This window comes from Canis lupus, chromosome 8 (genome assembly GCF_003254725.2).
Source record: "Canis lupus dingo isolate Sandy chromosome 8, ASM325472v2, whole genome shotgun sequence".
In the NCBI taxonomy this organism is placed as follows: Eukaryota; Metazoa; Chordata; class Mammalia; order Carnivora; family Canidae; genus Canis; species Canis lupus.
The window spans coordinates 46,926,164-46,949,698 of NC_064250.1; the positions used below are offsets into that span (position 1 = coordinate 46,926,164).

Below are 23,535 nucleotides of genomic sequence, written 5' to 3' on the forward strand. Positions count from 1 at the left end.
CCTGCAACACCGGCTCTGGGTCTTTGACCTGGCCTTCCTACATCAGTATGCTCTTACATAATCCTATCTAATGATACGTACAGTCTGCAACTCTTCCATCATGTCTAAATCTTTAAAGCATAAAGGTAGAAGCCCCTGGGTATCCGACTTTGGCTCAGGGCATGATCTCAGGGTCCTGGAATCAAGCCCCGCATGAGACTCCCTGCTGTGCAGGGAGTCTGTTTCTCCCCCTCCCTCTGCCCCTTCCACACTCATGCTTTCTCTCTCTCTCTAATAAATAAATAAATTAAATTAAATAATAAAGTTTTAGGGTACCTTGAGGTTCATGAGAATTGTTAATCAGCATTGTTAAACTGCAGTGATGCTTCCAAGGAATCTCAAAGTGTTCATGCCTACTTGTGGTGGTGCAAGGGAAAATGATTGTGCCAGTTTGGTCTTCTTGTAACAGTCTTGTAAAGAACCTGCTCTAGAGCAAGTCTAGACTTGTAGATTAAAAAAAAAAAACACCCAAGCTGTTCTCTTTCTTAGACAAATGGTATTTGGGTTTCAGAGGGCTCTTTATATAGCTTGCACAGGATAATGGGTCTTTCAATATTTCTACTCTAGTAAAATTTGGAGCTCTGACCTATAATTAGTATATAACTTTTCTAGGATATGGGAAAATATGCTCAGTCATCTAATGTGATGTCAATTTTCTTTAACCCTTTGTGTAAATGGTGCACATTAAAAAGCCAGGACTAGTATTAAATAGATTTTTCTTTATAAACATAATGACAACGAGATTGTACAATACCAATTTAAAAAACAATGTGACTACCAGGTCCACTGCTGTCTATCTTGGAGCAAGAGAAGGCTCATCCTAGAAATGATTACCTTTCCTTCCAAGGGAAGAGAACATGACCCTGGAAAAAATTTCTGAGTATTTATCCTGTTAGAGATCCAGGTTGTCCGATCCAAATGGTCCCATCATAATCCTTTTCTCCCGGGCACTGCGTAGATCTTTCACACATGACGATTGACTTCTGCTTCTTGTGTTTAGGTTGAGGACTGGACTCTGTGACCAGGGATTTGGTGTGTGGGGCCTCACAGGCTGCAGAGAAATATTAACACATGAATGCCAATGCCAAACGTGTGGTCTCATGTAAAGGGTAGACTCAAAGAGAAAGCTTCTTCAGCCACGGTTTATCAAAATGCCTCTATGAACTACTATAATAAATAAGAAAATAGAATTCAAGACCTGTCTTCCCCTTGACCCCAGTCAGAAGCCTATTGTGGCAAATATGCCTGAATTTACCACCCAAGAAGGCTTGGGCATCTGCGTGATAATCTTTGCAGTTAGCCTGCATTTTCTTATGTCTTTACTATTATTCAAAAGTAGCATAGAGTGATGGGACACTCTTGTAGCTATGACTAAAGAGATCTATTCCTAGGATGTGCTGAGGAGGTGGTTCATTCAGGGTGAAGAGTCCTTGGGGATGTAGCACTGCTCTATTTCAACCCCGCAAACCAATGTAGTAATGGCCAGGGTGGGGCTTATACCTAGGGTACAACATCCTCAGGAGTCTAGGTAGTTCTAATATCAATCAAGGTTTCTGCATTACTCCATGGACTACTAAGAGGGATGTCCTCTGTGGAGAAAAAAGCCCCTCACACACTGTTGGTAGAAATATAAATTGGTACAGCCACTGTGGAAAACAGTATGGAGTATTCTCAAAAAGTTAAAAATAGAATTACCATATGATCCAATAACTCCACTACTGGATATTTACCCAAAGAAAACAAAAACACTAATTTGAAAAGATACATGCATCCTTATGTTTTTTGCAGCATTACTTACAATAAGCAAGATACAGAAACATCCTAAGCATACATCCATAGACAAATGGGTAAGGAAGATGTGAGATACACCCCCCACACACACACATGAATATTACACAGCCATAAAAAAGGATGAAATTGTACCATTGGCAACAACATGGATGCATCTAGAGGGTGTTATGTTAAATGAAATAAGTCAGACTGAGAAACACAAATACCCTATGATTTCACTCATATGTGGAATCTGTTTTTTTTTTTTAAGATTTTATTTATTTATTCATAAGAGACACAGAGAGAGAGAGAGGCAGAGACACAGGCAGAGGGAGAAGCAGGCTCCATGCAGGAAGCCCTATGTGGGACTCCATCCGGGGTCTCTAGGATCAGGCCCTGGGCTAAAGGCCGCGCTAAACCGCTGAGCCACCCTCAGCCACCCTCAGGCTGCCCTCATATGTGAAACCTTAAAAAGGAAAAAAAAAAAAAAAATGAGGAGGCGCCACCTGGTGCCTCAGTCAGCAGAGTGAGTGGTTCTTTATCTTGAGGTTGTGAGTTTACTTAAAAAATAAAAGTAAAAAATTAAAAAATGAGTAAACAAAACCAAAAAATATTTAAGAAATGAATAAACAAAAAGCAGAATCAGACATATAAATAAAGAGAACAGACTGCTGGTTGACAGAGGGCAAGGGGGTTGCGGGGATGGGCAAAATAGGTGAATGGCAGTGGCAGATACAGGCATCTCTTTCCATTCCCAGCTCCATCCCACACTGAGAGGACCTTACACATACACATGTGGAGAAGTTTGCAAAGTCTACATTATATATGATTTCAGTTATGTGACATTTCGGAAAAAGCAAAGCCATAAAGATAATTAAAAGATTTGTGACTGCTAGGTATTTGTGTGGAGAGGGAAAGATGGAATAAGTAAAACACAGGAGATTTTTAGTGTGGTTAAACTATTCTGTATGATACCGAAATGATGGATACATGGCACATGGCATTACACATTTGTCAAAACCCATAGAACTATATAGCACAGGGTGATCCTTAATGCATTCAGCTATTAAAAAAATCATTTAGGAGATCAGGGATACCAGGAAGGATGAGACTATGACAAGATAACTGGAACCTCAATATAAATACATATTTTTGTTATAGGTGATGTGATGATGATGAAAAATATTTTCAAGCATAAACATACAGTATATTAGAATAAAATTCTTTGTGGAAGTTATTTCAAAATGGAAATGGAAATTTGTGTCAAAATGATAAACCAGGGATCCCTGGGTGGCTCAGCGGTTTAGCGCCTGCCTTTGGCCCAGGGCGCGATCCCAGAGATCTGGGATCAAATCCCATGTTGGGCTCCCAGTGCATGGAGCCTGCTTCTCCCTCTGCCTATGTCTCTGCCTCTCTCTCTCTCTCTGTGTGTGACTATCATAAATAAATAAAAATTTAAAAAAATGATAACTTCAATTTTAAAGAAGAGCTTTATTCATTTTATTTTAGTGGATGATGGTGGGCATCAAACTATTATGGTATGTAGATTCAATTGGATGCATTTAAAAGAGTGATGTAACATTTTAAAGAGTGATGTTTAGTTATAGTTTAAAATAGCAATATGTAGGGTGCCTGGGTGGCTCAGTTGGTTATGTGTCTGCCATCAGCTCAGGTCATGATCTCAGGGTCCTAGGATCAAGTCCCAAGTCCCGCTCTCTGCTCAACAGGGAGTCTGATCCAGAGTCTCTCTCTCTCCCTCTGCCCCTCCCCTGTTCATGCACATTCTCTCAGATAAATAAATAAAATCTTTTTAAAAAATAATAAAATAGTAATGTGTAAATGCTGGAATAAATTAGATCCTTTTCATCTATTTAAACTTAAAACAAAAAACACTTTTTATTTATTTATTTATTTATTTATTTATTTTTAAAGATTTTATTTATTTATTCATGACAGATACACAGATAGAGAGAGGCAGAGACACAGGCAGAGGGAGAAGCAGGCTCCATGCAGGGAGCCCGATGTGGGACTCGATCCAGGGTCTCCAGGATCAAACCCCGGGCTGAAGGCAGCGCTAAACTGCTGAGCCACCAGGGCTGCCCCGAAAACACTTTTTTAAAAGACTTTTTAATTTATATTTTTCCCCTCTCCCCCCAGATTTTTAAAAAATTTTTAAGTTATCTCTACACCCAACATGGGGTTTGAACTCATGTGCTAAACTGCTGAGCCACCAGGGCTGCCCCGAAAACACTTTTTTAAAAGATTTTTTAATTTATATTTTTCCCCTCTCCCCCCAGATTTTAAAAAAAATTTTAAGTAATCTCTACACCCAACATGGGGTTTGAACTCATGTGCTAAACTGCTGAGCCACCAGGGCTACCCCAAAAACACTTTTTAAAAAGATTTTTTAATTTATATTTTTCCCCTCTCCCCCCAGATTTAAAAAAAATTTTTAAGTAATCTCTACACCCAACATGGGGTTTGAACTCATGACCCCAACATGAAGTCACATGTTCTACCAACTGAGCCAGCCAGGTGTCCCAGAGTGAAAATACTTCGGATGTCAACTTCAAAAGGCAAAGAGGTGATACAGCTCTTCACAATTCTTTTAGTGGGTGTATGAACAGGAGAGTTGGAAGTTCAATATTCTTTTTTTAAAAAATATTTATATATTTATGAGAGGCACAGACTGAGAGAGAGAGTCAGAGACATAGGCAGAGGGAGAAGCAGGCTCCTCACGGGGATCCAGTTGTGGGACTCAATTCCGGATCCCGGGATCATGACCTGAGCCTAAGGCAGGCGCCCAACCGCTGAGCCACCCAGGCGTCCCAGAAGTTCAACATCCTAGATAGCATCTTTCACGACTTACATCAGGATTTGGCAGACTTTTTCTGTAAAGGGCCAGTTAATAAATATCTTAGGTTTTGGGGGTCAGTTTGTCTCAAAAGTACTCCATTACGCTGTTGCAGCATTAAAGTAGCCACAGACACTTTGTAATGAATGAGTGTGGCAGTGTTCCAATATAGGTCTACTTGTGGGCACGGCAATTAAAATTTTATATATATTTTATGTCACAGAATATTATTCTCCTTCTGATTTTTTCAACCATTTGAAAATATAAAAATCATTCTAGTCTACTGAGTGTATAAAAACAGGAGAGGGGGGCAGCCCTGGTGGCTAAGCGGTTTAGCATCGCCTTCAGCCCAGGGCGTGATCCTGGAGACCCAGGATGGAGTCCCATGTCAGGCTCCTTGCATGGAGCCTGCTCCTCCCTCTGCCTGTGTCTCTGCCTCTCTCTCTCTTTCTCTCTCTCTCATGAATAAATAAATAAAATCTTAAAAAAACAAACAAACAAAAAAAAACACAAAAAAAACAGGAGACAGGCTGGTTTTGGGGCTTTGGTTAGAAGGGTAAAATTTGTTGACTCCCGATTTACAGTAATTTGGTAAATTAGTCTTACAAATTAGTAACTCAGCAGTCTCAAAGTTAGACTGTAATCTGTCTCATGTTTGCCAAAGCAAAGGCCTAGTCATTGAGGCCTTAAGCAAAATAAATCAGTAATGTATAAAATAAAATGTGAAAGTTCTATTGCCAATAATTCCATTCGCAGAGACAACTTCTGCCTTCAGTTTGGTATATATCTTTCCAGATATTCAGCTGTGCAGATACATATGCACATAATATATATGGTTTTAAAGAAACTAGGGCGCCTGACTGGCTCAGTCTGCAGAGCATGTGACTCTTGATTTTGGGGATTGAAAATACAAGCCCATGTTGGGTGTAGAGATTACTTAAAAAATTTTTCAATAAATAAACCATATATAAATGTATATAGTTGTGGGTTTTTTAAAGATTATTTATTTATTTACTTATTTATTTATTTAAGGGAGAATGAGAAAGAGAGAGAGAGTGTACACATGAGCAGGGGGAAGGATTAGAGGAAAGGGAGAAGCGGACTCTCTGCTGACAAGGGAGCCTGATGTGGATCTCGATCCCAGGACCCTGGGATCATGACCTGAGCCAAAGGCAGATGCTTAACCAACTGAGTCACCCAGGCACCCCTAAATATTTTATTTATAAGTAATCTTTTCACCCAACATGGGGCTCAAACTTAAAACTCCAAGATCAAGAGTTGCATGTTCTACCAACTGAGCCAGCCAGGGGCATATGGGTGAATATTTTAAAAAATAGATTCCCAAAAGTACAATTACTTGGTTTAAAGACATTCACATTTTTATATTGATGAAGTCATCCAAAAGTTTATACTAGGGTTTCTCAATCTTGGTACTATTGACATTTGGGCTGAATAATTCTTTGTTGTAGGGCTGTACTGTACACTGTAGAACATTTGTTAGCATCTCTGGCCTCTACCAGTTATATGCCAGCAGAAACTCCTTTGTTGTAACAACCACAAAAATGTCTCTAGACAACACCAAATGTCCCGTAGGGGCAAAATCACTGGGTTGAGAACCACTGCCCTGGACATTTTTACTTTCCTTTTATTTCACTTTTATTTCACTTTTTCCTATTCTCCTTTCAACAACTTCTCATATTATCCTTTCTTCATAAAGGAAAAGTACTTAAAGGAATCTGTGATTCAGTGTATATCACCTGTGAGATAATAGAAAAATATCTATTGATTTCCCCCACACACACACACCCATTCCTGGCATAGAACTACTGAAAACCTCATAATTTCCTAATAATAATAACACTAAGAACATCTCTTGTTCTAATATTTGTCTTTGGCCCCTTTCCTGACACAGGGCCCTTAAAACTTTTGTAAATTCTTAAGTGATAAGAGCACCTGGAGCATCTTTTGGTCTATTGAGGTAATCCTAGGCCCGCTTCTGGGTTGTGACTGGTCACCAGAAAGACCAAGCCATGATTAGAAGCTTGGAATTTTGCAGTCTACCTCTCATCCTTTACAGAGGGGAGAGGGGCTAGGAACCAAGTTATTAAGTAATCATGTCTTTAAGAGGAAGCCTCCATAAAAATCCCAATAGTATGGAGCTCGGAGGGTTTCTGGTTGGTGAACATATCCAAACTAAGAGTGTGGGATCCCTGGGTGGCGCAGCGGTTTGGCGCCTGCCTTTGGCCCAGGGCGCGATCCTGGAGACCCGGGATCGAATCCCACATCGGGCTCCCAGTGCATGGAGCCTGCTTCTCCCTCTGCCTGAGTCTCTGCCTCTCTCTCTCTCTCTCTCTCTGTGACTATCATAAATAAATAAAAATTAAAAAAAAAAAAAAAACTAAGAGTGTGACACATACCCCAACTCCACAGAGACAGAAGCTCCTGCTGTCAGGACCCTCCCAAACCTCCCCATGTAGCTCTTGGTCTGGTTGTTCATCTGTCTCCTTTATCATATCCTTTTTTTTTAATGTTAAAGATTTTATTTATTCATTTGACAGAGAGAGAGGGAACGTACACACAAGCAGGGTGAGGGATGGGAGACAAGAGAAGCAGGCTCTCCGAGGAACAGGGAGCTCGATGTGGGGCTTGATCCCAGGACCCCGGGATCATGACCCAGGCCAAAGGCAGACGCTCAAAAAACAACTGAGCCACCCAGGTGCCCTCCTTTATCACATCCTTAATAAACTGGACAATGTAAATATTTCTGAGTTTTGTGAGCCACTCCAAGAAATTATTTGAACCCAAGGAGGGGTTGTGGGAACCTCATAACCCCCTTTAATTTGTAGTAAAATTGGACAGAAGTTGAGGGTAACCTGGGGACCTACTACTTGCAATTGGCATCTGAAGTAGGGTGGGAGCAGTCTTGGGGTTGAGCCCTTAACCTGTGGAATTGGATGCTATTTTCAGGTAGATAGTGTTAGAAGTAGTTAAATTCACCACCCCCAGCTGGTGTTGCAGAGAATTGCTTGTTGTGGCAAAAAAAACCCTCATGTAGCTGGTGACCAGAAATGTCAGAAGTGAAGTGTTGTGAGTGTTCTGTATGTGAAGAGTAAAGGAGACACATAAGAAAGACACAGGAGATGGGTAGCCCTGGTGGCTCAGCGGTTTAGTGCCGTCTTCAGCCTGGGGTATAATCCTGGAGACCTGGAATCGAGTCCCATGTCAGGTTTCCTGCATGGAGCTTGCTTCTCCCTCTACTTGTGTCTCTGCCTCTGTGTGTGTGTGGTCTGTCATGAATAAATAAATAAAATCTTTATACATATAACAAAAAGACACGGGAGGAGGAAAGAACTGGGTTTTTCCTTATACAACAAAGGGGCAAAACTGACGTTTGGATTGGAGATCTCGAAAAATAAGACGAGTTTGGGAAAGTTAAGTTTGTTGTTTAGAAAACACTGTATTTTTAATTGCACAAGTGATTTGTCAAAACATTCCAGCTGGTCTTAAGGGTTAACGTGCTTCAAATTTACATGCTCCTTGCTTGCTGACTTAAGGCCCTTCATCTGTAACTGAACTAATTTACTTTCTTTGAGATTTGTAGGCCACTGGCCTTGGAGAATAAAGGACCACAATGTTACCAGGCCACCACAGAGGCCAGCAAATATGACATCCCTTTAGCTTTCTAATTAGCCCAGCAATCTTTTAGCAAAAGGTTTTTCTTCTTTAAGGTCACACAAATGACTTTACTGATTTCCCTTTATGAATCTGTAGAATTTGCCCTCCTTTGCAGAAAGAACTGAGTGCTTACTCTTGCACAACTCCTGGTTACCAACGAACCAAACTACTTCTTCCTCATTTTTTTTTTTTTTTAAGATTTATTTATTTGAGGCAGGGGAGGGGCAGAGAGCAAGAGAGAGAGAGAGAGAAAGAAAGAGAAGCTCAAGCAGACTCTCCACTGAGCATGAAGCCTGATGCAAGGCTCCATCTTACAATCCTGAGATAATGACCTGAGTCAAAATGAAGAATCGGACACTTAACCTACTGAGCCACCCAGGCACCTGGGAATCCAGAACTTCTTGCATAACATCTGAGTACCACAATAACCCTGTACCTGGCATCATCATGTCTGCTCATAATTAAGAAATGCCACAGACCACTGCACTCCCTTAACTGATTAAACCCCTTTGAAAATCTTGGGCCAGGACAGTCCCGGGTGGCTCAGCGGTTTAGTGCTGCCTTGGGCCCAGGGTGTGATCGTGGAGACCGGAGATCGAGTCCCTTGTTGGGCTCCCTGCATGGAGCCTGCTTCTCCCTCTGCCTGTGTCTCTGCCTCTCTCTCTCTGTGTCTCTCATGAATAAATAAAATCTTTAAAAAAAAAAAATCTTGGGCCAGGCAGAAGCCTGGGAATTGACTTATTTGGGTGGTTGGCCTCCTGAATAAAGCTCATATTCCTCTCCGGAAAACTCATCTCTTGAGTATTGGCCTTTTGAGTGATGGGCAGCCAAACTTAGGTTTCAGTAACAATATACATTTTGCATAGAAAACCCAGAACATACAAACAAGCAAATAAAAAAGTAAAAATCACTTGAATCACACCATCCAAAAGATAGAGGTTAAATATTGTGGCATAAAGACTTGCTAACTTTCTTTAGTAGTATATATTCTTAGAAACAGCAGGCCTCAAAGGAGTCAGTTTTGCTAAACCTCACCAAGCCTCAACACCTAATCTAATTGCACTTCTAGTCTCTCTGAGCAGAATTTTAAACCAATTTGTCTGGAATTTCCAGATCTGCATCAATGAGGTAATATGCATGATAAGACCCCCTAGGGGCCTTCATCTAAGGGAAGGTAACCTTACTTGAAATAATCCACTCTTCTTTGTTCCACCCTCTTTCTGCTTATAAGAAACCTGCCATTTTGGGGATGCCGGGGTGGCTCAGCAGTTCTGTGCCTGCCTTTGGCCCAGGGTGTGATCTTGGAATCCCAGGATTGAGTAGCACATCGAGCTCCCTGCAGGGAGCCTGCCCCTCCCTCTGCCTGTGTGTCTCTGCCTCTCTCTCTCTCTCTGTGTCTCTCATGAATAAATAAAATCTTAAAAAAAAAAAAAAGAAACTTGCCATTTTGTATAACTTGGAGTTCCTTGCTACTTGCTAGATAGGATGCTGCCTTATTCAGAAATTGTTGAATAAAGCAAATTAGATATTCAAATGTATTCAAATTTTGTTTTTTAACAGTATGGATATATGGATAAATAGGTAGGTATACATATACACAGTATACATGCATAAATGTCCCCCAAATGGGATCCTACTGCAATACTTATTTTGTCTGTTTTTTCCCACCTAAAGATACATTAAGAATATCACTCCATGTCATTCAATTGTATTTCTGAAGATGGTTATTGATATCTGCTCTTATAGTGAGAACTAAGTAGCAGCACAGGAAAAGTGATGAAATTTAAAATAAGTCAGCCTCCAAAAGATGCCTCACAGTTACAAGGGAATCTAGAAGACAGATAGCAACAACGTTCTTTATTTGAGGAAATCACAAAATGTTTTAAAAAGAAAAAGATGAGGTCACAGGAAGGACTGGGAGGAGATGTTTGTACAGGATCTGGAAAAGATAAATTTACAGCCCTCTTCAAGATGAGTTTTTACCCCAGCTTTGTGCGCCAAGCACGGTGCATCCCCCTGGTTCACTGTAGGGTAAGTCCCCAAGCCTATTGAAAACCACTCTCCCTGAAAAGGCAATTAAAGCTCCCAGTGACAAACCAGACCTGCCCTCTCCAACACTGCCCCAGGGGATCTGATATTATGGCCTTGCCAGCACACACAGCCTGTGTGTCAGTTAGGAAGAGGGCTCCCCCATGCTGTTACTTCCAGACACTGCAGCCCTAAACTAGGGCACAGATTATGGGAGAATATCGTTTGTTCTCACCTCATACTTCCACACTTACCCCCCCGAACCCCCCAAGCTCATACTTTAACTCTTGGTCTGGTAACCAGCAGAGCAGTTCCTTACACAATGGCCTTGTCTGATATGGTGCTGGCTGATTTACTTAAACTTTTATAGAGCATATGCAAAAATAATTTTAATCTCCCCATTCCATCTGTCACCTTGTCGAATTCAAGAGCTTCCTGTCTCACCCCACTCCAAGTTCCTCCAAACTGGGCCGGGGCACACAAATTGTCTTACAGGACTTTGCTCCATACTAATAAATTATTATTCCTATAGCTACCATTTTTTAAAAGATTTTGTTTACTTATTCATGAGAGACACAGAGAGGCAGAGACATAGGCAGAGGGAGAAGCAAGCTCCCTGTGGGGAGCTGATGAGAGACTCAATCCCAGTACCTTGGGATCATGACCTGAGCCAAAGGCAGATGCTCAACCACTGAGCCATCCAGGAGTCCCTATAGCTACCATTTTTTAAGTGTTTAGCGCTATACTAGACCCTGTGCTAAGTGCCTTATAAGCATTATAAGTAGTAGTTTCAATTATTATTCCCATTTTACAGATGAAGTAGTAGTTTCAATTATTATTCCCATTTTACAGATGAGATTACTGAGACCTGAGAGAGGAACTTGACTCAGCTAATGTCACAGATAATGAGTAAGAAGGAATCAATTCTGTGGGTCAGCTTCCCACAAACATTTCCTGTGCACCCTCTGTGTGAAAGGCAGTATACTAAACTCAAGAGAAAAAGGCATATGGAAGTCGTTTCCTTGAAATCCCACCATCCTGGAAAGTTTACAGTTTAGGAAGGAAAATAACCAGTACATGATATACAAATACAAATACAAGACCCTTTCCCGTGAAAGGGTCAAAGTTCTTGTGATTAGAGAGAAGGAGAGACTGGGGAAGAGATGAAATGTGAAACGGGCTTTAATAAGCATTTCGCAGATGTTTGGAGGACAGCATTTAGAGGAAACAGCATGAGTAAAGGTACAGTGAATATTGGCAAGGAACAGCAAATAGCTGAACTTCTAGAAGTAGAGCTTAGGGGAGTTGTGACTGAGAAAGCTGTAACATTACATGACTTCAGAACCTAGCTAAGGAGCTTGGATTGGTTGATGGAGTGCCAGATAGTTTTTGAGGAGCAATGGCAAGTCTGGGGCCACAACTTGAGAAAATTAATGTTGCTACTTGTGTTATAAACTGGCACAGGGAGAGATCAAAGTTAGAGAGCAGTTGGGAGACTACTTACAATAGACCAAGATTTCTTGGTCTCAGCACGAGTGACATTTTGGGTCAGATAGTTGGGAGGGGGCAGGCAGGGTGCCCCAGCACTGTGTTTAACAGCATCTCTGGCCTCTACCCAGTGCATATTATAACATTCCACCCCCACCCCCAGTGTTTCCTGGGAGGCAAAATTGTCCCAGTTGAGGACCATTGTAATAGACCATATTACAGTCAGAAATTTTATTTATTTTTTAAAGATTTTAATTATTTATCACACACACACACACACACACACACACACACACACACACACACACAGAGGCAGAGGGAGAAGCAGGCTCCATGCAGGAAGCCTGACGTGGGACTCGATCCCGGGACTCCAGGATCACGCCCTGGGCTGAAGGCGGCACTAAACTGCTGAGCCACCCACAGTCAGAAATTTTAAAGGAGGAATGTGACACAAGGGCAGGGGTAAAACCTAAAAGCTTCGGCAAGTTTTTTTTTTTTAAGATTTCATTTATTTAACAGAGAGTGAGCGAGCAAGCAGGGGGAGAGGGAGGAGGAGAGCCAGACATGGAGCTTGACATAGAGCTTGAGCAGAAATCAGATATGAAACCAACTGAGCCACCCAGGCACCCCAGCTTTGGCAAGTGTTTGGATAGAAGTGTGACTGAAGAGGATTGAAGGATCAAACAGAACCACTGAAAAGGCCCTATAAGCCATGTAGTCTAACCTACTAATTGCTTGCAACACTGTAAACTCTTCAGAAGGACAATTTGGCAATCTCCCCCTTTTATTTTTATTTATTTTTTTTAAATATTTTTTTTAAGTTTTATTTATTTATGATAGTCACAGAGAGAAAGAGAGGCAGAGACATAGGCGGAGGGAGAAGCAGGCTCCATGCACCGGGAGCCCGACGTGGGATTCGATCCCGGGTCTCCAGGATCGCGCCCTGGGCCAAAGGCAGGCGCCAAACCGCTGCGCCACCCAGGGATCCCTCCCCCTTTTATTTTTAAAAGATTTTATTTATTTATTCATGAGAGACAGAGATAGAGGGGCAGAGACATAGGGAGAGGGAGAAGCAGCTTCCCTGCAGGGCACCCGATGGCAGATTCAATCCTAGGACCCTGGGATCACAACCTGAGCCTAAGGCAGACGCTCAACCACTGAACCACCCAGGCGTCCCTTAGCAAATCTACCCCCCCCCTTTTTAAAAAGACTTATTTATGATTTTGTTTTTTTTAAGATTTTATTTATCCTTTTTTTTTTTTTTTTTTTTTTACAGATTTTTTTTCCTTGGCAGATCCTTTTTCCTTTTGAAAGGAGTTTGGTAAAACTTATTAACAATCACAAACACTATCTTGCCCTTATACCCAGCAATTCTATTCCTGGAAATTTATCTCAAATGATTCATATGAAGACATGTAATCTTTATGTACAAAGCAACAATGTTTACATGGAATAGTGGCTGCTCTTTGTCAACAATTACACCTTTATGTCTACCACATTTAATAGTGCCTGTTGAATGAGAGCCTCGGATCTAAGAGGTCAGCTTAAGATTCAGAGAAGGTGTGATCCAAGATTCTGAGAGAAGTCATTGCTAATGAAACAAAATCCCAGATGGGGTTGAAAGGACAGATGTCAAGAACGAAAGTAGAAAAGCTCTTCTTTCCCGTATCATAGAGAGGGCAATGACTGAGATTTTTGCCTATCCTTGCATTCTTCATTTTTTTAAGGTAGTTTCCACCCCGAAGGTGGGGCTTGAACTCACAATCCTGACACGCTCTGCTCTACCCACTGAGCCAGCCAGACGCCCCTCCCCCCCATGACTGAAATTTTTGGATTGGTCAAAGGAAGGAAGGAAACTGGGGAGTCAATCACTGACGTCATCTGCTGAGAAAGAAGACCCGGTGCACCCGAGGTTTGAACTTTGCCTGAGGAATCTCGGTCTTTGCCCAAGAACATTCCTTGAAAATAAGAATTGTGCGTTGTCCCGTGCAAAGTTGCTGGGAAATACGCTGTTCAGAAATGAGGACATCCTAGGGAACACTCCAATAAATAGAGACTAAAGAAGGAAAGAAGAATTAAATAGCTTTCTTTCTCCCAAAGTCCCCAGCAACTTGGTTTTTAAGCTGCTCCGCAAGCGCGGAACCCTTGCAGATCCGCCCTGGACAGACACCGTTACCGCGGAGAGAAGCCGCGCACCGCCAGCGGGGCCAGAGGGAGGAGCCGGGGTGGGCGTGGCCAAGCCGCAGGCGGCCGGAGGCCGCGCCCCTTTCCCAGAGTGCCCCGCAGCCGCTCCCCGCGAGATCCATTTCTAGCCTGCCCGGCCCGCCTCCACGACCGGTCGGTCCCGCCATGGACGGGCTCCGGGCGAGCGGGGGGCTCTTGAGGCGCGGACGGTTGAGACGCCGGCGCCAGCCGCAGCCGCACAGCGGGTCGGTCCTCGCCCTGCCCCTGAGGCCCAGGAAGATCCGAAGGCAGCTGAGGAGAAGCGTGGCGTCCCGCATGGCCGCACTGAGGGCCCAGACGCTGCCGAGCGAGGACTCGGAGGACTCGAGGGTGGAGTCGACGGTCGAGGATGCGGGGGACCCGCTGCCTGGTGGGGCGGCGGCCATCCCCGACGCGGCCCGGCGAGAGCCGTACGGCCACCTGGGGCCTGCAGAGCTGCGGGAGGCCTCGCCCGCGGCCCGCTCCCTGCAGACCCCCCGCGCCTTGGTGGAGGCGCAGACGCCGCCCGCCCGCCTGGTGGAGGGCCCGACCCCGCCGGCCCGCCTGGTGGAGGCGCCCGCCCTGTCCGCGCGTCTGGTGCCGGCTTCCGCGCCGCCCGCGCGCCTGCTGGAGGTGCCCGCGGCGCCGCCCCGCGTGGTGGAAGCCTCGGCCCTGCTGTGCAATGCCCAGCACCTGGCGGCCGCCCCGCCGTCCGCGGCCCCCGCCACGCTGTCGGGGCCGCAGGTGGACGGCACGGGCGGGGAGCTGGCCTGGGACTCCCCGCTGCAGCGCGTCCTGGCCGAGCTGAACCGCATCCCCAGCAGCCGGCGGCGGGCAGCGCGCCTCTTCGAGTGGCTCATCTCGCCCATGCCGCCGGACCATTTCTACCGGCGCCTGTGGGAGCGGGAGGCGGTGCTCGTGCGGCGGCAGGACCACGCCTACTATCAGGGGCTTTTCTCCACCGCGGACCTGGACTCCATGCTGCGCCACGAGGAGGTGCAGTTCGGGCAGCACTTGGACGCCGCTCGCTACATCAACGGGCGGCGCGAGACCCTGAACCCACCCGGCCGCGCGCTCCCCGCCGCCGCCTGGTCCTTGTACCAGGCCGGCTGCTCCCTGCGCCTTCTCTGTCCGCAGGCTTTTTCGACCACCGTGTGGCAGTTTCTGGCTGTGCTCCAGGAGCAGTTTGGAAGCATGGCGGGCTCCAACATTTACCTCACGCCCCCCAACTCGCAGGGCTTTGCTCCCCACTACGACGACATCGAGGCTTTTGTGCTGCAGCTGGAAGGTCGGAAACTCTGGCGTGTGTACCGACCCCGGGTCCCGACTGAGGAGCTGGCTCTGACATCCAGTCCCAACTTCAGCCAGGACGACCTCGGTGAGCCTGTGCTGCAGACTGTGCTGGAACCTGGAGATTTGCTCTATTTTCCCCGGGGCTTTATTCACCAAGCCGAATGCCAGGATGGTGTGCACTCTCTGCACCTCACCTTATCCACGTACCAGCGCAATACCTGGGGCGACTTCCTGGAGGCGGTACTGCCTCTGGCAGTGCAGGCTGCAATGGAAGAAAACGTGGAGTTCCGAAGGGGTCTCCCCCGAGACTTCATGGATTACATGGGAGCCCAGCATTCGGATTCTAAGGATCCACGAAGAACGGCTTTTATGGAGAAGGTGCGAGTCCTGGTTGCCCGCTTGGGACACTTTGCCCCTGTCGATGCTGTGGCTGACCAGCGAGCCAAAGACTTCATCCACGACTCTCTGCCCCCTGTGTTGACTGATAGGGAGAAGGCACTAAGTGTTTATGGGCTCCCAATTCGCTGGGAGGCTGGAGAACCTGTAAACGTTGGGGCCCAGTTAACCACAGAAACAGAAGTGCACATGCTCCAGGATGGGATAGCGCGGCTGGTGGGTGAGGGAGGCCATTTGTTTCTCTATTATACAGTGGAGAACTCCCGTGTTTATCATCTGGAAGAACCCAAGTGCTTGGAGATATACCCTCAGCAAGCTGATGCCATGGAACTCTTGCTCCGCTCCTACCCAGAGTTTGTGAGAGTAGGGGACTTGCCCTGTGACACAGTGGAGGACCAGCTTTCCTTGGCAACCATGTTATATGACAAGGGGCTGCTGCTCACCAAGATGCCTCTAACCTGAACTAGTTTCTTGTTATTTGCTGGGTGCAAGACCGTGATTCTCTCTTACCACCATTACCACCTTTTTGGGGAGGGGTTGTGGGGGGGGGGGACTCGTTCTTACCTTGATAAACATTTACCTTTATGACTGGTCACATTTACCTTTATGACTGTTTTAATGTCACAAGTTTCAGACGGTTTTCTAGGAATCACCACTTCATCTAGGTACAAAAGTAAAAGCAGAAGTTGGAGGTGGAAAAAGCAGTTATTTCTTTGATCCCTGATCATTTCAGAGCACCAGCTTCATCATCACCCTCAGGCTTCTGTGTACTGTATAGCACTTGCTGTGTCATTCTGCTTGAGACATTAGAAGTTTTTATTTAGAGTTTGCATCCTTTCTTTGAGTTCTCTTTCCTCAGTTTGGGGGGAGGGTTGGGGTCAGTATCCTGTTTGTTACCGTTTGTATGAATGTTAGAAAAGTTATTAAAGTGCCAAATAATATTTTTCTTTTTAAAGGCTAGATTATTATGTGACATAGTTTGAAGGAATTGAGGGGGGGAGATAGAGAAAATCTGTAATGGTTGAAGTGAAAGGTAACGGTGTGGTTGTAGGATTGGGGCCAAATTTATAACTTTGGGGGTAATTTCTTTTAGTCATGCTACTTGAACCCCAAATAGCACAATCCTATTGGAAAAGTTAAGGGTATGTTATGTTTTTGCTCAGTGTTTGGCTTGCATCGGTGGCTGGCATTGCTCCCAAAGGGGCAGCATGTCACCTGGTTGTGCCTCAGTCAACCAACTTGTAGCAAGCTGGCCAAGAAGGAAGGCTGGTGTGCAAGTTACTTTCCACTCTCGTTTTTTTCTGGCAGTTGGAGGAATCTTCCCCAAACCTGGAAAGTGAATGTTCTCATGGTTGGTGGAAAAGAGCCTGGTGTACCAGAGAGAGAGCAGTGGACTTGGAACCAGAAGACCTAGGTTTGGGGTGGTGGCTGGTAGGCAGCTGAATGATCTGAGGCTGCTGCTACGCCTGGGCACACAGATTTTGTAAGTATATTTTGGTATAGCTTGATATCTGCACTTCATTTAGGGTTGTGTCTGGAACTTTAAGATCCTATCACCATAACTGACAGGTGTAGTTATATAAGGTTTAGAAGTTTATGAAGTTTTTTGAAATTGCAAAAGCATGGATGTACATCAAGTGATAGCTCTCTCTCCAGCCCCACTTTCCAGAGGTAACTGCTATTAAAAGTTAAACTTACAAGGCTTTGTTTGGATGCTTAAACTTAACAGTAGTTTTTGTTTTGGTTCATACTCTTGTTTTCCTAACCCCATTTTTTGACCTCTTTCTTTTCTTTTTTTTTTTTTTTTTAAAGATTTTATTTTATTCTCATGAGAGACACACAGAGAGAGGCAGAGACAGAGGGAGAAGCAGGCTCCGTGCAGGAAGCCTGATGTGGGACTTGATCCCGGAACTCTACAATCATGCCCTGGGCCAAAGGCAGGTGCTCAACCGCTGAGCCACCCAGGCATCCTGACCTCTAACTTTCAAATCCATTCAATTAGAACTACCTCATCTTTTTTTCTTTTTTTCTTTTTTTAAAGGGACAAAATAGCACATAAAGCAATCCAGGGAGCAGGCGGGAAAAATATAAAAGGACTGAGAGGATGGTAGCCAAAAAGGAAAGGTAGCAGCCTTTCCTGACTCATCCTACAGGGCTAGAAACTAAACTCCCCAAATGTCCAGATCCCAGAAAAGGCTTGTTAAAGGAGTCAGGGCATACGACTCACCCCTAGAAAACCTACCCTGAAAAGTTTCTTGTAGTAAAGTACAGAGTTTCAGTGGTTTTTGCCCCTCCTTGGGTTGCAAGTAAACACGTTTTGCTTCCTCCTTCACTTTTCCTATGACCCTCTCCATCTTGAATATTTTCTGTGTCAGCAAGTCCTTTTGGCTTAGTGTTTGAATCTAGATCAGAAAAAGATACTGAAAAAAAAACCTGCATTAGGCTGCAAATCATCAAAAACCATGAACAATGCGCATTGTGCCTGTTGGTGTTAGGTGGTACAATGCCTCAGCGCATTTTTCTGATGTTGGTTGAACATTTTTTATAACTGTTAATGAAACACCTACTTTAGCTTTTTGGGCATGATGAAAGGAATCTGCTAAGAAATGCTTGCTTGGTGTGAAGCTGGTTTTGTGAAAAGAATCTAAAGTCCTTTCCCTCTATTTCTTAATCTCATTTAGCAACTTTGAAAAATTAGTTGAACTACCTGTTCAACTAGAGCATTCCTTTGGTGAGAGCCCAGGTTAGACATTAAGGAAAGTTAAAAAGAAGAAAAACAAGGGGGCTAACTCCAGTTACTCATTCCTTCTCTAGGTCTACTTGTGAAAAAGAATAACTTGGATTTAGTTGATGGTGGGGAGAAAGTGGGAAGGGAAAGAAAAATAAGTATTTCAGGAACAACCCATTTTGAAGGTTACTTATAGGATTGACAGGACTATTATTTTTATTTTGTCTTTTTACCAGAATTTTATAATCTGATCTTGCATGAATGTTTTGTATCTTCAGAAAATACGGTACCTTTGTGGTTGTAGAAAGTATTTCTGTGATGGAGAAAAGGTTCTGAATAACTCGAGAGCCCTGAATTTTCTCTTAAAAACACAGCTTGCACTTACCCTGTTCTTGATCTCCTGAAGCATTTCTTGGTTTCCTTCATTTTCTAAGTTGAGTATTTTCATTGCCTGGTCAATTTCCCTGAAAGATAAGAGAAACTTCTTAGATCGTTCTTATCCGTTTTTTTTGTTGTTGTTGTTGTTGTTGTTGTTCTTACCCGTTTTTAAATTTTTTTTTAAATTTAGAGAGTTGGGAGTGGGAAGGGCAGAGGGACAGGGAGAGAGAATCCTAAGCAGACTCCTGCCCAGCAGGAGCCTGACCCAGGCTTAATCTCACGACCCTGGGATCATGACCTAAGCTGAAATCAAGAATCAGATGCTTAACCGACTGAGCTACCCAGGTGCCCCAGACCATTCTTATCCCCCCCCCCCCCCCAAAAAAAAGGTAGGGGCACCCGGTGGCTCAGGAGTTGAGTGTCTGCCTTCAGCTCAGGTCGTGATCCCGGGGTCCTGGGATCGAGTCCCATATCAGGGACTCTTCCTCTGTCTGTGTCTCTGCCTCTCTCTCTCTCTCTCTCTCTCTCTCTCTGTCTCTCGTGAATAAATAAATAAAATCTTTAAAAACAACAACAACAAAAAGCCTAAGAGTGGAAAATATAGGGGTAGGAATCAGACAAAAATCCTAAATTCTATGGTTTTGCTGAGCCTTATCTGCAAAAATGTTATGATGCTTAGCTTGTTATTACAAGTTAAGATGATATGTTTGAAGATACTAATGGTACCATTTCTTGAACACTTATGGTGGATACTAAACATGTCATCTCTTTAATCATTACCATGGACCCATAAGGCAGACTATTATCTTTTTTTTTTTTGGCAGACTATTATCTGCATTTGATACATGAAATAATGATCTCAGAAAGTTTGAGTAACTTTCTTTTTTTTTTAAAAATTTTTTATTTATTTATGATAGTCACAGAGAGAGAGAGAGAGAGAGAGAGGCAGAGACATAGGCAGAGGGAGAAGCAGGCTCCATGCACCGGGAGCCTGATGTGGGACTCGATCCCGGGTCTTCGGGATCGCGCCCTGGGCCAAAGGCAGGCGCCAAACCGCTGCGCCACCCAGGGATCCCAGAAAGTTTGAGTAACTTAACTCATGTTCACATAGCTAGTGTATGCCTGAGATGGGATTCAAACTCTGGTCTCAACTGTTTTTGTTTTTTTAAGATTTTATTTATTCATGAGAGACACAGGCAGAAGGAGAAGCAGGCTTCCTGTGGGGAGCCTGATGCAGGACTCGATCCCAGGATCCTGGGATCACGGCCTGAGCCAAAGGCAGACACTCAACCACTGAGCCACCCAGGCACCCCGATCTTTTTTATTCTAAAGCCTGTCATCACAATAGGCAGTTGATAAATATTAGGTGAATAAATAATGTAAAACCACCTGGGATGGAGAACAGGTATGTGAACTGCATGACCTGACTTGCCATCTAATTTAGGCTAGTTTTTCTGTTACCCACTCAGGTAGGTATGTGAATGGCACAGGTGAGCCTGTGCTTTTATAGCCATTAGGCATCCTGGAAAGGCAGGGATATATCCTGTTAACAAGGCTAGGAGAGTTAGCAGTACAAGAAGTCGTTGCAGGAATCAGGTTTAGAGCTTACTTTAGAACAGCCTCGTGATTCTCTAGGAGCAGCACATCTAGGAAGGTGTCTCTGACCCGATCCCCTTGAAGATTGAGGGCTAGGATGCTACGGCAAGCTTCTAGTCGTACACCTGGTGACTTTTCATAATGGATAGCCCAGAGCAGGAGGTCTGTCAGCTGGGGACTCACTTGGCCAATCTGACCCAAAGCTGCAGAGATTAGAAGGTAGCATGTTCCATTGTCACTTAAGATAGAATTGGCTATATCCTAACATCCAGAAATGGCCTTATTAATAAATAATAGTAATGTAGACAGCTGCCTGCTAAATTAAGTATTGCAAATATTAAACTATTTTGTTGATACCTTCTCTTTTGTATGACAATTATCATTAGAATTTTAGGGATATGTTAGAGTAGGACATTATCTCCAAAAGATTCCTCTGGGAATGAAGAGGGAGGATCCATCCTATTCTTGCCCATTAGAATGTGAGAATACATTAATTTTCTTAAGTATCTAGGGATGAAATATAGGACAGCTAACTCAGAAGACCAGCCTACGCAGGAAAAGATAGTGGGGAAAGGAGACACAGATACTTAACAGGTTTACCTAAGGCAAAGATGGTCAATGAGAGAAGCAATGCCAAAAGTCTTTAAAAAGAAACTCTAGGAAAGTTGCAGGGTTTTAAGTCTGCAGCAGTCTTGAATCTGGTCTTTTCCAGAGTAAAAGTATCCAATACACTTCAGAGCAAGTGTTTCCAATAGCAGATCCCTACTTAGAACTTAATACTAATTCTGTTGGCAGGGATTGTCTTGTCAGCCCTTAAACTTGCCTTAAGTTTGATGCAAACCTAGAGTCCAGATCCTTAACAGAAAATTAAAAAGAAGACAATAATCTTCAATTTCTCAGCAAGAACTTCTGTATCATCCCTTTCCCTATACTCTACCCCCTTCCTAGAGAAAGTCTGGGGATTTATATTAACATATGGAAAGGTGTTTGAGGTGAAGAGCTGGGGCCACTCCTGTCCTACCTTGAATGGCAAATGCCTTGATTTTCCAATAAGGATCCCTCTGTATCAGATTCAAAAGGCATTCAAGGACCTGGGATGAATAAAAGAGCAGTGTTGAGTGGAGAGGATCAGAGTAAGAATGAACCAGACAGGGGAGGGGGAAAAAAAAAAAAAAAAAAGAATGAACCAGACAGGGACGCCTGGGTGGCTCAGCAGTTAGGCGTCTTGCTTTCGGCCCAGGGCATGATCCTGGAGACCTGGGATCGAGTCCCGCATCGGGCTTCCTGCATGGAGCCTGCTTCTCCCTCTGCCTATGTCTCTGCCCCCCACCCCCCCCTCTGTCTCTCATGAATAAATAAATAAAAATCTTAAAAAAACAAGAATGAGCCAGACAGGGACTTTTTTATTTTTTTTTAAGATTTTGTTTATTTATTCATGAGAGACACAGAGAGCGGGAGAGACACAGGCAGAGGGAGAAGCAGGCTCCATGCAGGGAGCCCGATGTGGGGCTCGATCCCGGGTCTCCAGGATCACCCCCTGGGCTGAAGGCGGTGCTAAACTGCTGAGCTACCCGGGCTGCCCCACAGGGACCCCTCTTATCTCTAAAATGTGCTCTTACTGAAAAATGGGCTTCTATCAATTCTAGTGACAGCTGAGCTGGAAGCTGAAGTACTAGCCTGTACACATAGTGTATTAGCTGAATTATCTCCTATCTAGATTGATTTTCCTCAGCCCACAGTTCTGTGGTCATACAGGCTTCTTTAGAACACCTCCAATCAGGTTTTCCTCTAATAACTGGGGATTATAACTCCATTCACTGGAGTTGATCCTAAAGCCCGTAACTGAGATGAGAACGGGATTCAAGGATATGCTCTAGAGTTCAGTTTGGGCTGCCTGGGAGAGCTCAGTGTGGTCCTAACTGACTGATTGATGTGGCCTATATACCCTCTCACCTTCCAGATCTTTCATTCTGTGGAAACACAGAATGGTGAGTGTAGTATACACAACAAGGGAAGCTCAGGGTAATGCCCTCTTCAGGTTAATCGGGTAAGATGGGAATGTGTTTCTTTGACTTACCATATTATCACGGATCTGTAGGGCACCTGCTGCTAAACAGGCTGCCCGGCGAACTGCCATGAAGTCATCAGAGAAGCAGTTGAGGAAGCTGGGGAGAAGCCTGGCAGTCATGAGCTTGAGTCCACCAATCAGGGAGAGAGCTTCCACACGTTCCCGGAAATTTCCTTGACTCAGTTTGACTCTGTAAAGCACAGTGTTTTTTATTTTCCCTCTTTAAACTTTTGGCATTCCCACCACAACCACTGTGCCCTCAAAATAAAATCCAACTAACGTAGGCTCTGCATTATCCATTCCCACCATTTGCTAGTCAGCCATGTGCCCATAAGTTTTAAGTTTCACTGGACAGAGATTTCAACTGTCTTTCTTACTTCAACCCCTATTACTAGCATATGCTGGGCACTAAACTATATTGAATGACTAAATAAAGGAAACTTTAATGTACTTCTTGCTATAGTCAAGTCCTCTTCACTGCCCTCACATGTGCCATCCTTATTTTTGTATTTAGCTCCCAGCCTGGAATATCTTTCCTTCTCTCTGCCTATATAGTCTAATCCATCCTCCATGAATGTTGACCTTACTAATTACTAAGCATTAGTGTGTCTTGCCTATATAATCAGAATCATGCCATACTTTTGAACTCTAAAACATTCAAAGCAGTACTTAACGCCTAGTGGGCACTCTGATTCTTTCCTTAGCCACATTGTTAGTGTCTGTAGGGACTGATAATTTTTTATTTTTAAAATAATCCTGCAGTGGGACCCAGTACAATGCTGAGCATGCAAAGTTCAACAGATGAGCATGCAAAGTTCAACAGATGCCAGCTGACTGGATCCCAGGCTCCCTGAATACTTAAGAATAGAAAAGTTTCAGGGCACATGGGTGGCTCAGCTGTTTAGGTGTCTGCCTTTGGCTCAGGTCATGATCCCGGGGTCCTGGGATTGAGCCCCAGTTGGGCTCCCTGCTCAGTGGGGAGCCTGCTTCTCCCTCTCCCTCTGCCCCTCCAACCCCCCA

At 44.2% G+C, this 23,535-nt stretch overlaps 2 protein-coding genes across 6 annotated transcripts in view; one reads left to right on the top strand and one right to left on the bottom strand.

The window, feature by feature from the left end:
• Positions 1-743: 743 nt before the first annotated feature.
• HEATR4 (HEAT repeat containing 4) overlaps positions 744-23,535 on the bottom strand; it is a 48,759-nt gene continuing 25,967 nt past the window's right edge. The window contains 7 exon segments of the mRNA XM_049113698.1: positions 744-1,090; positions 16,348-16,406; positions 17,988-18,147; positions 18,859-18,937; positions 20,461-20,650; positions 21,469-21,538; positions 22,525-22,705. Of these exon segments, the coding sequence (XP_048969655.1) occupies positions 932-1,090; positions 16,348-16,406; positions 17,988-18,147; positions 18,859-18,937; positions 20,461-20,650; positions 21,469-21,538; positions 22,525-22,705 (898 nt within the window). The 3' untranslated portion in view covers positions 744-931.
• RIOX1 (ribosomal oxygenase 1) overlaps positions 14,133-23,535 on the top strand; it is a 36,961-nt gene continuing 27,558 nt past the window's right edge. For 4 of the 5 annotated variants that reach the window (XM_049113693.1, XM_035719525.2, XM_049113694.1 and 1 more), the window contains exons 1-2: positions 14,133-16,622; positions 17,054-17,228. In XM_049113693.1, the coding sequence (XP_048969650.1) occupies positions 14,204-16,207 (2,004 nt within the window). In that variant the 5' untranslated portion in view covers positions 14,133-14,203 and the 3' untranslated portion in view covers positions 16,208-16,622; positions 17,054-17,228. The remainder of the gene's footprint in view (positions 16,623-17,053; positions 17,229-23,535) is intronic. The other variant, XM_049113695.1, reaches the window with a different exon arrangement.